This window comes from Cyprinodon tularosa, unplaced genomic scaffold, assembly GCF_016077235.1.
Source record: "Cyprinodon tularosa strain WSP-4 unplaced genomic scaffold, ASM1607723v1 ctg171, whole genome shotgun sequence".
NCBI lineage: Eukaryota > Metazoa > Chordata > Actinopteri > Cyprinodontiformes > Cyprinodontidae > Cyprinodon > Cyprinodon tularosa.
Window position 1 is genome coordinate 1345528 of NW_024038541.1, and position 17679 is coordinate 1363206.

General features: G+C 40.6%; 1 protein-coding gene across 2 annotated transcripts in view; it reads left to right on the plus strand.

Moving 5' to 3' along the window:
• The first annotated feature begins 1935 nt into the window (after positions 1–1935).
• The window catches only part of LOC119781104 (zinc finger SWIM domain-containing protein 6-like), a 64338-nt gene continuing 48594 nt past the window's right edge, over positions 1936–17679 (plus strand). The window contains exon 1 of one of the 2 annotated variants that reach the window (XM_038281473.1): positions 1936–2462. In XM_038281473.1, the coding sequence (XP_038137401.1) occupies positions 2039–2462 (424 nt within the window). In that variant the 5' untranslated portion in view covers positions 1936–2038. The remainder of the gene's footprint in view (positions 2463–17679) is intronic. The other variant, XM_038281472.1, reaches the window with a different exon arrangement.

Consider the following 17679-nt stretch of genomic DNA (forward strand, 5'->3'; position numbering starts at 1 on the left):
CATAGTTTTGGCCAAGTTTATGGACAATTTAGAAAAACATCCCCAAGGTGGTTATTTTTTTTCCCCCAGCTGCATTCCTTTTAGCTTCACATGTCTAACCACACAGCACAATCCAAAAGGTGAGCAATTCAGCCCCTCCCTGACTCCTGATAAGTGTGTTACTCAAACTAAAGTAAGGTTCCATTTACACTTTCAACAGTATTATATAATTTAACTCAATTAATCATGTTTAGACTCCTAAATTTGATGTATGGGTAAGTAGTCATAAGATTCGACACTTTGCATTATGAATAAGACATCAAGCCAGAGGTTTTTCTGTTTTCTCTTCCATTGTGGCAAACTTTCAGCAGGACTTCTTGTGGTTTCACTCAAAACATCTTTTCCTTTTTTTACTCTTACATTATTACCAGATTTGTGCAGAAAAAAAACTAATAGCTATTATATCAGCACAATGCAGCACGTGACCTTATACAGTCAATATCAGCCAATAATACTTCCACTGCACTTCTAGTCAGAGAGGTCGAATGGCTACATCTTTGTAAGTTTGTAATACTCTTTTCATTTTCAATTATGTTTAATGATATGCTTAAATTTTAGGATATTGTTTTATATCCTTATTATCCTTGGCCTGTTCCTCTGTCTTCGTTATACAGTTTTCCTAAAGTTAAACACACAGGGTGACTCTTTTTAACAAGTTGTCAAAACTAATTGTTGAACTGGATTTTATTAAGGGATGTTGTATAATAGATGGATAAATAGAAATGCACACCACAGTTTTGTTTGAAACAGTTAAACACCTTTTTTTCTAGATTCAAATTCATACACTACTGTGTGCTTGTTTACAGAATAAGACACAAATTAAATACAGAAAAGATAGAGGCTGTAATGTGATCAAATATAAAACTGTTCAAGGGGTGTCATTACCCTTGTACTAGTTGAGAAATATCTTCATAACTATAAAATCTAACATTTGCAGAAAAAAAAGACATTGAGACCTCATCCCAAAACAATTTTTTCTCACAGGGTACTTAATATTTCAACAACAAAACAAAATTTGCAAAAAAGATTTAGGGAATATATAAGTAATGTAGTTTAGGATGTGGAAATTATTGTAGATGCAAAGCTAAAAAATGGTTCTGCAGGTTTATCTTATAAAAAGAAAGGTGTCATGTTTGCAAATTATTTAGACCAGAAATAAAGTAGTCTGGTCTTAGCAATACGAACAGGATGTGTGAAAATCTTTTTTTGAAACTGTTTACTACATTTAATAAATAGTGATAGGCATGGATCTATTTTTGAGTCACTAAATGTGGCCCTATCTACTTTGAAATAATAACAAAAATGCATAAAGTGTGGGTAGGGCCATGTTTGATACGTTTATTTCAAATATATGTAGCAGTGAACCAAACAGCTGACCTATATGTGACTGATGTGACCAAAGTGGACAAGCATGTCCCGATTCATATCTTCATGTTGGCCCTCTTGTTCCTCCTCCCACTGCTTTCCTGCCTCTGACAGCTGAAAGTACTTTAAAACCTAAGCCACAAAATCAGCCATCAGCGCACTTATTGAAGAAACTAGAGCCTGGGGTGGTGGCTTATACTCCAAAAAAAGGGGGGGAGAAAGTCAGTTTTTTTGGCCCCTTTTAGCCCTGTGGGAAACTGCGAGGCCGCCCCTGGATTAAGTCCCCGCCTTTAAACTCAAATAAGAAGGAAACTTCAAAGGCCGTCGGCCGCCGGGGCTCCGCCCTCGCGCTCCCGGACGACTTCACAAAGGATTTGCCGACGTTCGGGAATTCCGCCTCCAGTTCCTTTTATAGCGCCACTCGTGCGCTGGCTGTCTTCCAGAGCCCCGCCCATCCTCGTTACTCTGACAACACAAAGACTTCACGGAACTCACAGGCTCCGCCCCCCTCACCAAATAAGGGCTGCCTCTCCATGTACGGCAAACAATCGGTTCGAGATTTGCCCTTTTCTCTTCCTTATCCCGTTTATATGATCGGAGAGGAACTGCGCTTCAGGTTGGAAGCGGTGCGATCATGGCCGAGCGAGTCCAGCAGCCCCCAGCCAAGCGGCTCTGCTGCCGGCCCGGATACAACCCGGTATGCAGGCAGGGGCAGCGGGCTGGAGGAGTCCCGTGCGGCTCCGCTCCGGGAGCGTCCGGGAACGGGAAAACGCACAACCCCGAGTCGCTGCTCGATATCGCGGCGCGGAGAGTGGCGGAAAAGTGGCCGTTCCAGCGGGTGGAGGAGCGCTTCGAGCGGATCCCGGAGCCTGTCCAGCGCAGGATCGTTTACTGGTCATTCCCGAGGAGTGAGAAGGAGATCTGTATGTACTCTTCTTTCAACGCCGGAGGAGAGGAAAGTGGATCTAGCGGGGACAATAATGACGAGACCCAGCTGCCTTTTCTGCGGGGTGTCACTCTGCTGGAGGGCGGCTGGGTGGACAACGTATTGCAAGTCGGTGAGTGGACCAAAGCGTCACAATAACGCACCGAGAGCTGCTTGTAAATGACCAAAACGCGTCTCCCTGTTTGCGTTTTCCCGTGAACCTACACAGGGATTGTGTTTCTTTTCTACAGCGGTGCCTATTCCAAACAATGCAGGGTATTTCCACAGCAATCTCCCCTATAGCTGTGCGAGAATAGACCTTTATTTTCCAGATAAGCCCGTAATTTTAGCCCACTTCTTCTTGTTTTTAACCACTGAGCTGTGCGCATTGAATGGCCCCCCGAGCTATTCCAATTGGAAGCTCAGGACTTTGTTCCTATTTTTGTGTCTTTCCAGCTCTCCATGCCCCCACCAATGGGGATGGAGACAAAAGCCCCCTATATCTTTTCACCGCTGGCTAAATAGACAGATATTTAGAAAGACTGGGGAGGGACGGCGATTTAAAGCCACAGTGCTTCTATTTTGTTTGACAAACACCTTTATGAGACACTGAAACCTTTTATTTATTAATCTTTTTATCTGAAGCCTAAGGTGTGTGCACCTAAACAGACAACATGTTTTGTTTTTTTGTCTTTCAGCTGCATTATTTGTGGTAGAGTCGGGTGTAAACATAGGTGCTCCAGGCTCAGTAAACCCCCCTCTGATTTCCTCTGCCTGGCTTGTCTTTGCCAGAGCCCGAATATTTCACTACATTCGTCAGTGCAATAGACTCAGCTGTCAATCTGACTCCCCACCCTTGGAAGCAGTTCAGGATTCTAATCCCATTACCCTCCCCAGTTCATCTGAATCTTAATGCATTCTGTAAACAAGATTTTATGCATGATCTTCCTCTCTCCCTGCCTCCCTTACCATCTCCATCCCTCTGTCCCCCACCCCTTCTCTATCTCACTTCTTGGCTTCCTATCTCCCCCTAAAGAATCTGTGGAGATGGCTTCAGCTCTTGTGGGCTCAGAGAATGTGCAGTGCACAATAGTAGCCATGGAGCAGACAGACAGGCAGCCCTCCCTCCTCTCACCCCTCTCTCTCTCTTTCTCTCTAGCCTGTTTACCAGATTCCCCAGCATTAGGCTCATTTATGTGCTCACTCTTTATTTGGGCTTGAGGAAGCTAAACACTCGGCCCAGAGTAAAATAAAAAGTATGAGGCGTCACTAAGTAGATAAGTGTGTGTTTTGGATAAGTAGTCAGAAAGAGGGTAAGGAGGTCACTTGCAGTTGTGATCCACCAATCAGTCATCCAGAGATTGGAAGCAGACTTTTTTTTTTCCTGATTGAAAGGATAAAAAGATTTTTGGTTTGTATTAAATATACATATTTTGCTCTTTAAATGCATCAGCTACCAATGTGTATTTTAATGCCCCATTCATTTGTTAAGTAAAACCCCAATAAAGTCTAACTGCAGATGTATAAACAAAAAACAACCCTACTTCCTTCCTTTTCCTGTAGACTAAACTACCACCTCTATGCTGTTCCATGTATTGCAGTATTCAGATTTAGGGACGATGGAATAGGCTGAAATTTGAATAGATCATTCAGAGAAAACCGAGTGATTTGTTTAGTGCTATAAATTTGAGTAGGAAGAAACACGATGGTGGTAATAGCTAATTAATCATTTATTATTGCAACTCAAAGAGGTTTCCGAAGGCGATGCTCCTGGGCAATAATATATATGTTTACATTCTGCTATCTTTTAATTTTTTTAGTCTAAAGCCAGTCAGATACTCCAGTCAAGAGGAAAAAGCATTAGACACTCAAGTGGATCATTCAGATATCAGAGTTTTTTTTTTAAAAACGTCTTTCAATTAGTAATTGACAGACCTCTTCTGACTTTTTATCCCTTCTTTTAAAAACCCATTTGAACTCCAGATGGGTTTATAAACCCATCAAATATTTGCATTCACTTTGATCTACTTTTTTTTAAGTTAGGTTAAAGATGTATGCTTTAATTAGTTAATTGTAAATCTATACTTTTCCACTACAGACATTGTGAGAATACCAAATCTTTCCTCCTTTTATTATTAAACATGCAGAAAAAGCAGTTCAAACCCCAGAGATAATCGGTATCGGTATGTAGCCTGATCGGTGCATCTCTGTTTGGGGGGGCTATTGGTGTCACTCCTCACTTTCTAGGACTGTGTGTAGGGGGGAAACAGCGAGGCTGTGCACACATGTGTGCTTGTCTTCCTCTGTACGGGCTGTCAGTCCCATCCCGCATGCTCACAGGGAGCGGAGAGTGACAGGCGAGAACACAGCAGGGAGGAGGGCATGTTATGCTGATTGCAATTTTTGCCCCAGAATTTACTATTTTTTTTCACCAGCTGGGAAAAGATAAAGCAGAGGAAGAGCCAATGATAAATAAAAGATGCAATCTACTCCAGGGGACAAGCAGCCACCGGAGTATGAGGGCTTAAAAGCAGGATGAGTTTGGGAGGGTGGGGACTGGAGGGGTAGGTGGGTGGAAGGGGTGGGGTGGGTAAGGTGGATGTCAGCCACATCACACGCCGCATGTATCGGCCCCATCAAACACATACAGTGGGTCTGGCCTGTGAAAGAAGCATGGGGCTGGTTGTGAGGGTGTGTTGAAGGCGTTCTTGCATCCATGGCTTTGTGTGGCACCTTGTGTGTGTTTGTGCTGTCACTGGGATGGGGCTCAGCACTGATGATGAAAGACAGTTGCGCTATAGAATAGACGAAGAGGTTATTGTGTATGTGGGGTGGGTGGTGGGGGGTGGCTAATATACTTGAATGGATCTGCTGTCGCCGTATTCCTCTCCAGTCTCCTCCTCCTCTGCCTCCCTTTGCTCCCAAGTGAGCAGCTATAAAACTCTCCATATTTACTCCCCTAAGGCCAACTACCAGCCCCCAGTCTCGTGTGATTATTTATCTTTTTTCTCAACAACATTAATCACACGCGTTTTCCTTTTTTTTTTCCTGCTCCATCTCTCTCCATGCATCAGCGCTGTGAAGAGAAGAGATTGGAGGGGGTGGCTTCTTCTTTTTTTTAAGGAGAGGAGCAATAGATCGGATGATATCAAGAAAAATAGGGGAAGCCTAGAGGGAAAATGTGGGTGGAAAATGCAAAAGAGAAAAGAGAGTCATTGAAATGGTGATTGCAAGTGAAGGAGATGTATGAAAGTAAAGAATGAGGCTTAGAAATTGGGAAAGAGTGAGATAGATGGCTTGTTCTTTCTCCCATGCGAGCTCATCCGTTCCAATGCCAGCCTCTGGGATAAATATTCATATATGAATGCAAAGTGCTATCTAGCAGTCCGCTGCTCCTCGTTTATAACGGGCTTATAGAAGCCCGCCTCGCCCCACACCTCCAACTCACTCCTCCCACTGTCATATCACTGATGAATTTGTCACCTTCATAGTGGTGTGTTGTGGAAGCTTAGCTGGAGCAAGAAGTAAACTAAAACCAAAACAATTCTCGCTCAGAGTTGACCTGGTGAAGCTGGAACCCACACATGAACCAGTTCGTTTTTTCAAACGAGTTAACATTGATCAGGGAAAGTCAGTCATGTACTAGCGTGTTTATTACATTATCATGCTGTAAAGCACTTGGTCAATATTTGCTGTTTGTTCTACACAAATAAAATTGACAGGTTGCTTAGCTTTTCGACCTGTTTACCTTTCTCCTTTTCACTTTACCCGCTGAAACTGTATTAATTTGACCAAATTCTCAATAAAGTCAAAGATGTCGTCCATAAATTTGCCTCCTCTAGTTCTCAAAAAGCTCCACAGGTTATAGTATACAATTGCCTGATAAGACTCTGTACTTGCATCCTTTCCTAAAGCAAAATCTATTCGACAGCTGAGAGAAAGTTCACCGTCTTATCTGAGCTTTTGTTTTGTCCTTACCTCCCTATACCGTGGAGAGAAGACTTAGACACGTCTGAATGCATTAAATAGCAGGTTAGTTCCTGTCCTTGTCTGTGCTGTTCATGCAAACCTACAGCAGAGACAGCAGCAGGCTTCCAAACATTGCAATTAGAAAACTTGTGCAGCTATAACTCAGTTTTATCATACGTATTGATTGTTAAGGTATGAGCCTAAAGTTTATATGTATGATTTTAAAGAGAAAGGTATTTATTACAAATAGGAGCTTCTCAAAGAGAGATAATGAATCATTTTAAACTGAAACAAGAGTGAAGAAGGAGTAAGTACTGGTTAGAACTCATTTACTGGGCTAATGACACCAAAACCAACCATACTGGGTGGGGTCCAGTCCAACAACAGCTAAACTGCTTTTAATAATACTTTATTATATTTGCTTGTGTTCGGGCGTGCAGGTTGCACAGCGGTTAGTGCGCGCAACCCATGTATGGAGGCTCTAGTCGTCATGGCAGCCGACCTGGGTTCGAATCTGACCTTTCTCATGCCCCCTTTCCTGTCGAAAAGAAGAACCACTAGTGCCGCAAAAACTCAACAAAAACCCCCAAAATGTGTTTGTATTTGTATGAATTCAAATATTGTTGAGCATTTATTATATCTCTTAACATTATTGTAAAAAGATTTTCATCAGAATAACAAATCAAACTTATTTTAACAATGAAAAATTTTAAATAAGGAAATTTGAAAGCCCTAAAACAATCTGTATTGTGTGGATCTTTATTTTTACTACTTACACCACCAATCAAGGATTATTAGTAAATTTCAAAATATAACGAAAGTTACTTTTTGTAGATTAGTTGTAGAAAAAACATGCACCATAAATGTTATCCTAAGGATTTTGAAAAGCAGTGTTTGTGCTTATAAGGTATTGACATCAGTGACGTGCTATCACAGCAATATGGTGACCTAAAATTAGGGGTGTTTTAGTGATATATCGCGATTTTCGGCTGCCTTACATAATATCGATCTATAAGTTCCTGGTATCGATTTTTAAAAAAACTAAATATGTTAACCTAAAACTGAGAGGAAATGGGCTACCTCTGCACCGCCACTCTGTCAGATGACACTGTGAAGCTCTTTTGCTTTGCGAAGCAGCACCATGTCTGTAGTTGAGGCACTCGCAGTGGAAACCATGGACTGGCTCAGACCCCAAACATCATGGATAACAAACATAACTAAATAGTCAATATGTTCTGATGGACATACACAGCACTTGTTTTTTATCTATACATTAAATTTTGATAGGACAAAATATTGCAATATATAGTGACATTGCAATATTGTGATAATATTGTATCGAGATTCAAGTATCGCGATACTTATCGTAACGCGACGCCCATGCCGATACTCACCCCTATCTAAAATAAAGGCAAAGGTTATTAGAGTATGAGATTCTCATGGTATGATAAAAAAAAATTGTAATTGTTGTTCTGTTTTCGTTAAAACATAAAAAAAGACATGATTGCTGTGAATAGTTTTAGTTAAAACAATCAGCAATTATCCCTGTTGTATACCAAATTAGGCTTTAACAAACTGAAATTATCTGCTCCTATCAGCTGCTTCTTTGAAACTGTGTTAGCTTAATAGGGGTGATGCTATTTTATTTTTACATGCCACGGGAAATATCTTCAAAAAGCCAAAGTTTTCTATCCTGGAAGTAAGGGCAAAAATATAGCCTTCATCTTTCAGCCTGCTAACAAACAGCTCACAGAAACAGGTAGGGGAGGGGAAGTGCTCTTTTTTGCCCAGAGGAAAACTCTTGTGTTGTACTTGCTTGCCATAGGAACTGACTTTGGATGAGCTGATCAGATATACGTATATGCTCATGTTTCTCACTGGCCTGCCAGGTTTAACTTTCTTGCAACTCGTCAGTCAAACTACAGTCACTGTGACAGCCGGACATTAAGCCACCGGTAAAGTAAAACTTCCAGACCTGCCTGTTCTGATTGCAGCATCTGTTCCATGCTTCCGTTATGCAGTTCAGACTCAGCGGCTCATCAAGCTTGAAAAGAAAGGCTAGCATTACAGAACCCCATCCTCTAATTATAGAATTTTAATCCTATGGCTTTAGCATGGCATGACAAAGCATGTTTGCACTTCATTACCTTCCTTCCTGTTTCAGCCTTCAAGTCAGGGTCAAGTTCGTCCCCTCTTGTCTCATTTATTCAGAACATAGACAGCTCTGCTCCTCCTCCTTTTGACCCTTCATCTTCATATCCTTAACCCCCTCCCACCTTCTTTGTTCAAAGAGGTTAAAAAAAAACATAACACCAAGCATCTCACATACACACCCACCACCCTTACTATCCTGTTACGGTAAGCCCCACATCCCCAAGGAGTGACATAGTGATGCCTGGCATATGTCGCTCTCTGCAATATCATTAGCATAGGGTACATACTACAGCCTATTTATTCACTTCTCCTTGTTAAGCTAATTTTTCACATGAGGCTGCATGTCATTTTTATCACGCCGCTGCCCCAAATCAGAGTGATGGGGTGGACACTTGGAGGCTGCTTTAAATTCAAGTAGAACGGAGAGCGGATTCGCATATCCTGTCGACTATTTTTGGTGTGTTTTCCACGGTGCTGTAGCTGGAAGAGATGGCCTGTAATATTTTGCTTCTCCCCTGCTGGACGTCCATGGCGGTCATGCCTGTTTGAGTGTGAATGTCATCTTCCTGTGCTCCACCTATTTCAGAGACAAATTGGTGTATGTGTGCGTTGTGTGTGAGCAGATCTGTCTTTTGCGTCTGCATGCTCATAACTCAGGTTAATTTGTTCACGCTCTGGAGAATCTTAATTAGGTTTCAGCGGCGTCTACTTCAGTTCACCCCCTTTTTATCATGATGTCAACGGGATTGTGAAATAACAAGCACAAGCATGCTTACCGGTACTTTTTTTCACCATGTTTTATTTTTTTAAAGTAATTATCAAGCAGACTTTTCTAAGGCTGAATCTTAATTCCTATACCTTCCTTCTCCACTAATGTCTTTGAACTTAATTCAAATATCAGTACTAAAAGCTCAACCAAAAAACAATGCATACTCCTGGAAGACTCTGATAAGTTGTGAAATCTCTCTGATTCCTGTAATGTCTGTATGTGTGGGTTCATAAAACTTAAAAGGGCAATGTGGAACCACCTTTTGCCGCAGTTACAGTCTTTGAGCTCCTGATTCTTCAAGCTTTGCAGTTAGTGACTCAATTTTTTGCCCATTCTACTTTACAAAATAACTGTCAGATTAGATGGAGAGCGTTCAACTGTAGCCCTGGCTTTATGTGCAGGGCTGTTGTCCTACCAAAGTTTAATCTCCACCCCAGTATCAGGTCTTTCACAGACTCATACAGCTTTTCCTCTTAGCCTGCCCTGTATTTGGCTCCATCCATCATCAGCTCTGACCGTCTTCCCTTTCCCTGCTGAAGAGAAGCACCCCCACTAACATGATGCTGCCACCAACACACAAAGAGTTTTGCACTTTAACTTAAGATTTCAGTCTTGGTCTCATCAGAGCCAATCTATTTCTCCAAAATATTTGCTTTATCCACACCATGGCTTCTGGTAAACTGCAAAAATTACTTTTGTCTTGCACACAGGTGTACTCTACGTAGTCATTAGCAGTCAGGCAACTTCTGAAAGCCAATGGTTTCACTCAGAGATAAGAGAGCATAAATCTTTTGCACACCGCACTTTTCATGCATAAATGTCTTTTGACTGAATATCACTTTGTCTCAGTCTTTCGCAAAAAAAAAAAAAAAAAAAATATATATATATATATATATATATATATATATATATATATATATATATATATATATATATATATATATATATATATATATATATATATATATATATATATATATATTGCAGCACCAATACCGATACTGCACTAAAATGTTGATATTGGTATCAGCGAGTACCAACAAATAGGGCATCGATATCATTTTGAGAGCCAAAAGTTTATTCAACTTTTGTCACCCATTCCAGGTAGGCAACAAAAAGTTCTACTGGATTCACTTTGTATTAGTCTTTTTCCTGCTTCACAAAGGAAGGCAGCAGCTTGACAAAGCTATGATGGTAATAATTTTACATCCAAGTAGTATGCAGTTCTTCATATATATAAACACACATCAATTTCAAACATATAGTATCAGTATGGTATCGGTATCAGCCTATACTGCACAGCCAGGTATCGGGTATCGGTATCTGGTCCAAAAAATGGCAGCGGCGCAACACTAGTATGTATGTATGTACCGGTATATATATATATATATATATATATATATATATATATATATATATATATATATATATATATATACACATATATGTGTTCATCTGCGACGGTTAGTATGTTATTTTTCCTGTGGTGCCAGTGTCTTTTGGTTTTTATATCCCAGAGCATCTCATTTGACTGCTCTATGACTGCACCCTAATGGTCAGTAAATTATGAGATAAATTAATCAGAAAATAGGTCAGGCCATCGGTTACACTGTTATAGGAAGTCGATGCCAGAACCTTGTATTGCATTACAATGTAAGTTAGTTGCACCGTAGGGTAATGCCGATAAAACATGGAACGTTTCTTACAGCTAGCTGGATAGCAGGGTGCAGAGACGGCTTTGAAAGGAGCGGCGTTGCAGTACAAAATGCTTTATTTACAAGTCTCTCTGCGACTTTAAACCCTATAAACGATATTATGAAGCATTTCTTTTTCATATTTTTTTCAATATTTTAACTTTTTAGAATAGAATTCAACTTTATTTTCATTCCACTGTCACAAGTGCAGAGCAATGAAATTAATTCTCTGCATTTAACCCATCCCCTTGGGGAGCAGTGGGCTGCCATTGTTTATAGCCCGGGTAGCAGTGTGGGCTTATGGGTCTTGCTCAGGGACCCAGAGTGGCAGTCTGTGGGAGTGGGGGATCGAACTCACATCCTCAGGATTGAAAGCCCTATGCCCTAACCACTAGCAACAGAATATTTTAAACGAATAAATGCTTGGTCATTTTGCTTCTTGTCACAATAAATGTAATGATAATCAACAAAAACAATGGTATTGATTTTTATTCCATGCTATATTTTAGACTCTTTTCTTTTTCTTTTGTTTTACTAATGGAAAATTATAAACTATAGTAACATACTAATATTGTGCCACTAAATGAGAATGCAGCTCCTATGTCTCTTAAAATCTTTGTTTAGGGGCTACAAAGCTATTTCCCTTTGCCTTTCCTCTTTTTTGTATAAACAATTGGAATATGGGCCTCTTAGAAACTTTGGCTTCAATGACTTAGAATGAAGGACATGTGGTGGAAACGGTATTCAGCTTAAAACTGAGTGTTGGCATTTAGCATGCTTCTGAAGTCAAGGAAAATGTGTGTCACTTTCTGGTATTGCAATACAACAAATAATGACAACAAAAATGACTAATGAAATAAATTTGGTGTTAACTCTGCTAGTGGTTTGGGTGAAAGCACTCCAAACCAAAGACCAAAGAGAGCTTCAGCTTCTAAAGTTAAACACTAAGCTTTTCTGTCAAAGAGCACAACTGCATTTTTTACCTTGCAAGGCCTGCAGAGGGCTTGGCGAGGGCCAACATTGCCTTCTGAAGCATTTTGCACACAAAGGTGCAGAATTTAAGATGCAAAACTTGAATCTTGCATGAACATGTCTTCCTCACAGAAAGGACAGGCTTTGCTGAGATTTTGCTTTAGTGGATGAGGGCTTATTCTCCCTATTTGTGTGTGGGCTGTTTTTTTTTTAAGTGGGTGTATCTGGTTTTGTTTTGCTGCTGAGCTGGAGCAGTTCCTTTATCTTTTACAATGCCCATTTAGAATGAGCCCACATGCAGAGATTGGAGGAAGAGGAGATAGACTGCTTCTAAACATGCTGATGGCGTGTGGGAAACCAACATAGTTTAAAGGTACAAAATGTGCGACTTTGGAGCTAAAGAAATGCCAACATGCTCCAAGTCATTGTTCTGAACAATACTAAAATACTTGATTGGATCTCAAACACCCTTAAGCTGACAGAACAGATGCAAGCTGTGGATATATGAGGCAGTGGATGGAGCAAGCAAGTCCAGGATCTGGCGCCTCTGGTCTTCCCGTAGGCATGTGACTAACCCTTAGCTTGTATCATCATGGAAACATGGCTTAGCCCAAAGCAACTATAAACATCTGGCCATCCAGGAGCAAGGGGCAGCAAATGCATGCAAGTCAAGGTCTTTTTTTTTTTTTTTTTTTCACGACATTGTCCTCCCAGTCTGGCTGTGTATATCTTGGTGGACGGGAGAAACAGATTCCAGGCCTTTGTCCCCTTGGGTTTGCTGAATGGAAAGATGAGGGGATACCTTTCAGCTGTTGTGTAATCGAAACACATTAGCCTAGGGTGGATTTGTGTTGGCCTGTCCACTCCTGCAGATGTGGCTGTGCAAATCTCAAACAAAGATTGCCCTGTTTATGTATTTTGCCAGTATAAAGTTGAAGTATTTCTGGGCCAGTTGAAAATAATTGAATTAAAATAAAATAAGCTGTGTTTCCTTCTAAGAGCAAAGCTGTCAATGAATGACCATAAAACACTTTAGGTATAGAATTTAAAGTTCGGTTTTATAAAATCAATTTGGTTTTCCTTATTGACATTTTGCACTATACAATGTAGGTTATTTTGTATGTCAATGTCACATTGCACCTAAAGAAAATGATCTTTTTGACAGATGCACAGATGGTCAAAGCTTTACATAGAGCAGAGATAAAAAAATTGGCTTGAAATGTCTTCTCAGTGCTCCTCATATCATACCATATTCACTGCTCTACAGTTTTATCCTATTTTTTTTCCCAGTAATTCTCTACCCAAGATACACATTTAGACCACTGTGGCATCCTCCTCAGGGACTAACGTCTGGTCCCCTTATTTTTTCAGCCTGTCTACCTGAGTGGAGCCAACCTCTGTCCCAGTACTATTCCTGGTCCCAGACATAGCCGTTTCCTCCCTTCCCCTCTTAAATAATCACTCCCAGGTTCAGACTTATCTTCCTCAGATCTCCCAAGCTGCTGGGCTTTTGCAACCAATTCTTAAGGGCTTCTTCAAATACACACTACAAGTACGGCCTGCATTGGGCCTTATTTAAATAAACCAGCTAAAGTAATAAAGTTTCAGCCTGATCTCAGTAACGTCTGCCCCCATCCCATATCCAGCCTGACTTGTCTCCTGTCCCAGACTGTGGCTGCTGGGTGTGCGTCAGCACTGCTCCTCGGCTGGCTGACTCTGTCTAGGAATCCGGTCCTGCTTCCATGGAGCTGCCTCTCGTCTCCGCCTGGCCTTGAAGCACAGGGAGCAGAGGATTGAAAGGCTACTAAATCCACGACGACAACACCCCTATTAAAAGACATTTTTTACTATTTCATTTAATGACTTTTATTACCAGCCGGCCCTCTCTCTTCGATTTGGCAATAATAGCAACAGTTAATGCAGCTCTCAGCATTCTCCTATCTGATTTTGCAGTTTGCTTTTATTTTATTTTAATGAATTCCTCTTTGCACCAACGGGATGCTGAAATAAGCACAACCCCCCCAATACTGCGCTCACTGCAGTGAAGGATTCATCGTATATTCAATGTGTATGCATTTTTTTTTTATCTTTATAGAGTATGTATGCATGTAATGACAGTTTAAGTCAGATAGTATATCCACTGTAAAAAGCATATCCTTTCAACTTTAGCCCTAAACATCCTTTCTGCTTTCTTTGGTTATTTTTCTTGTAATACTTTCAGAAAACCTCCAAATTTGCAAAGAAATGTTGCTTGCATTTTTGTGTTTATATGTTAACATTAAATCCTAGTCCGTTTTTTTCCCTGCCCATAAACAAACTATTATTGCCCATGTGATTAAAAATGTTATATTCATTTATTTATCTTGTATAATTGTATTTAATTGTACATTCACCATCTTGTTGCTGATCCCCCTGTGGCTAGTCAACTCATAGACCTACAATATCTGATCAAGCCAGAATACCTTAGAGGGACTTTTGCTAGTGGATCATTTATAAGAGTCCCATATCTTTATATAGCAGATTATCAGCAGTTGTTAGTGTGATGCTCTAATATTTCTGGTGTCGAATTGGGAACCGAACACTCAAGGTGTGAGTAAAAAATGTTTGTTAGATCGCTGCTTGCTAACCCAAACCCTATACATGAAGAGGTTGAGCAGCAAAACAACAAACTAAGGTTTCAATCTGCATATCCCATGCTGTAATATACCCAACTTTTATAATAAATGTAGCATCTACAGCAAGAACAATCATGCATCAGTTTAAACCTGACGGGGAGACTTTTCGCATGAGCTGTCAGGTTTGATAAAGAGATTCAAACAGTGATTTTCAATTATATTCTATTCTAACTTTGAAATGCAACAAGCTGTGTATATTTATTGTAAGGTAGTGCAGGTATGTATTTATTTCTGCTGATCTTGTTTAATGAGGAGCTCCTAAGCTCCCAAATGTCAATGAATGTGAATTGGCTGTCTTTTTTAGTTTACAAAAGAAATTATTAAATAATATTTGAATTATACTTTAGATTTGGACACTTGCAATATGTCCAGCATTCATTCTACCTTCAGTCTAATTACATCTGTTGAAGAGGTTATGTTTTTAGGCGAGTTTGTGTATGTTTGTCTTTCCTTCTGTGTACACTACAGAATAACTAGAAAAGTTATGAACGGATTGTAATGAAACTCTTACCAAAGTGCAGTTCGAGGAGCAATCCATTAAATTTTAGTTATGATCCAGATCATAATCCAGATGCAAGAATTTTTTAAAGATTCTCTAGCATTATTTGGCGGGACAAGAAGTTCCCTCCTTAAACCTAGTAGTGACAGCAGGGAGTAATGGCATCTGCAGTATCGGACTCAAAAATGTGAAGGTATTTCACTGAAGAAAAAGCACAGGAATGGTGAGCTCTGCCTCGCTCAAAGTCTCGATCTGCTGATCAAATAAGAAAGCTAAGTGAATGAAAAAGTGGAGAGCAGAACAAACACCAGAGGCTGCAGACACGCACTGTGCCTCATTGAACAATTTGTTTAAATTTGGTAATGATCCAGATCATGTGTAAGCTTGAACTATATAGGTGTAAGTCACAATAAGGGGTAGAATTTGTTGCTTGGCGGAGGTCTGCGCTCAGAGTGCTTTTCTAGTTAGAAAGGGTTTGGTTTCTGGTATAAAATAGAACTAGGAACTGATGAAAAGGCAAAGTAGAAAAACAGAAATGTGCTAATTAGCCCAGGAGGGGGTGTGTTTGCATGGTTCAAAAGTCACTGTATGCTTAGATCTCTATTATGCCAGAGCGGTTGTCCATTTGGTTCATGCAGGCCAGCATGAAAGCTCATCAGAACTCTGGTGTGGACCAAACATGCAAATTCTGGTCTATGATGGTTTTCCTTGAACTCATGCCCTGCCTCTTAGATTTTTGATTTATGGACATAAATGTCACCTGAAATCAAATCCTAACTCAGTGATCATTATGATTATTAACAGTTGAGGGGATTCCCATACCTGCCGGCTGTTCATGTCTAGCCTGGACTATTTTGGTGTGAAAGGACCCTGAAACCTATGACTCTACTTAAACCAGCTTTCAATCTTAGCTTTGGTATATGTGGGTGGATTTGTTTTGTTCACAAATAAACTCATTGAAAGACTTCTGCAGCTGAGTAAAGCTAGACTCTTACTGTTTGCTCCATCTGAATACAAGCATGTATGACTCTTTGTGTTAATGGCTCGTTGGGGGTGTTTATGACTGCGACAGTGTCGGGCTGAATAAAGGTAAGGCATGTTAATGATAAGAGGGTGGATGACATTCCTGTCTGTCATCATTCCCACCCTATCTCATTTCCACCCTTGTGTGCACACACTCTTGTGCCAAAGGGCTTTAAGACGAACACCGACGAGGCGCCTTAGAATAAACACAGACTGAGGCCACGGGTTTACCTGCCACTGACCCTCGCTCTTTAATGAAGGTGTGCACTCATTGACTGGCCTCTTACCCTTGTTATTGAGCTGGCCTGGTACTGACCTCCTCACTTGACCCACAGGGATTTACTGAAGCCAAAGGTCAAGCCGGTCAGACTGTCCCTCTTGTGGTCGATTGCTCGACGTGAAAGACAGGCCCGTGCTTACATTATTGTTTTCCAATGAATAGCACATGACCAAAGGCAAGGATCACTTGCATGATTGAATGTTGTGTTTTTCACTTCCCAATAAGCAGTTCTTCTCATGACAAAAGGCAATAAAGACAATGGAGCAATTTGGAATTTGAGCCAGATTGAAGTAGAGAGAGGTAGCCTCCACCCCCCCGCCCCCACCTTCTGTTTTTTTTTTTTTTTTTTAGCCCAGCAAGCTCAAGTGCCATGTGAGCTATTTACTGTAGACTGAAGAGGAGGAGGTCCTGAGAATGGAAGGTGCCTCTGGCTGTGCCTGCTCCAACCATGTCGTGGCTGTGTGGCATGTGAGACATGCATTCATTACTCCATTGCTGAGCCAGGCTGAATAGAGCTGGAAAGGCTCTCTAGGCATGAGAGAGATGGAGACAAAAAGAAAGAGAGGGATTCAACAAGAATGAGGGCTAGGATTTCAACTGATGAGGGAATTTAGTTTGCTTTTCTAAAGAGTTTGGTCTTTAAGGATTTTTTTTTTCAAATTCACTCATTTTCTAGCCTACTCGGATTTTTTTTTTGCCTCTTTAATCCTCTTGTCATGTTTCTCTTTTCTTCTTTTCCTGATTACTTCATTCCCACCCTCCCTGTCCTCTCTTGCATCGCCTCCTTATGTTTATTAGTTCTCATGGTTGTCGTTCCTCCTCTTTTTTTTTTCTCATCGTCCGTTTTCCAAACTATCAAACAAAAACTCATTGTGTTAATATTGCCTCCATCTAGACAGAGCATGGTTCCACACTGCTTCCTTTGTCTGCGCTCCTAAAACCAGGTTAGCGGCCTCCTACTAACTCCTGCTCTCGGTACTGGTAATCTGTTTTCAGAAACTATTGCTGTTACTGTATTTTTATATCTATATTGAGTAATGGCTGCAGTGTGACACAAAAAAAAATGTATACCTATTTCACATGGTCGCTTTTTTGTCTATTTTTTTTAACATTCCTTAAATGCTGTTTTCCCTACAGATTTGTGGGTTCTTCACTTGTACATGGCGATCCATGGTGATAACTAAAGGATCTGGGTATTTTTATAAAGGCAATATAATTAATAGCCCGAAAATATTTTATTTCTAGCCTTTCTGTTGTGAGCTAGCCCGGTCAGCCAGTCTGGCTCACGATGGAGCGGGTAGAGCCTGATTTGAAA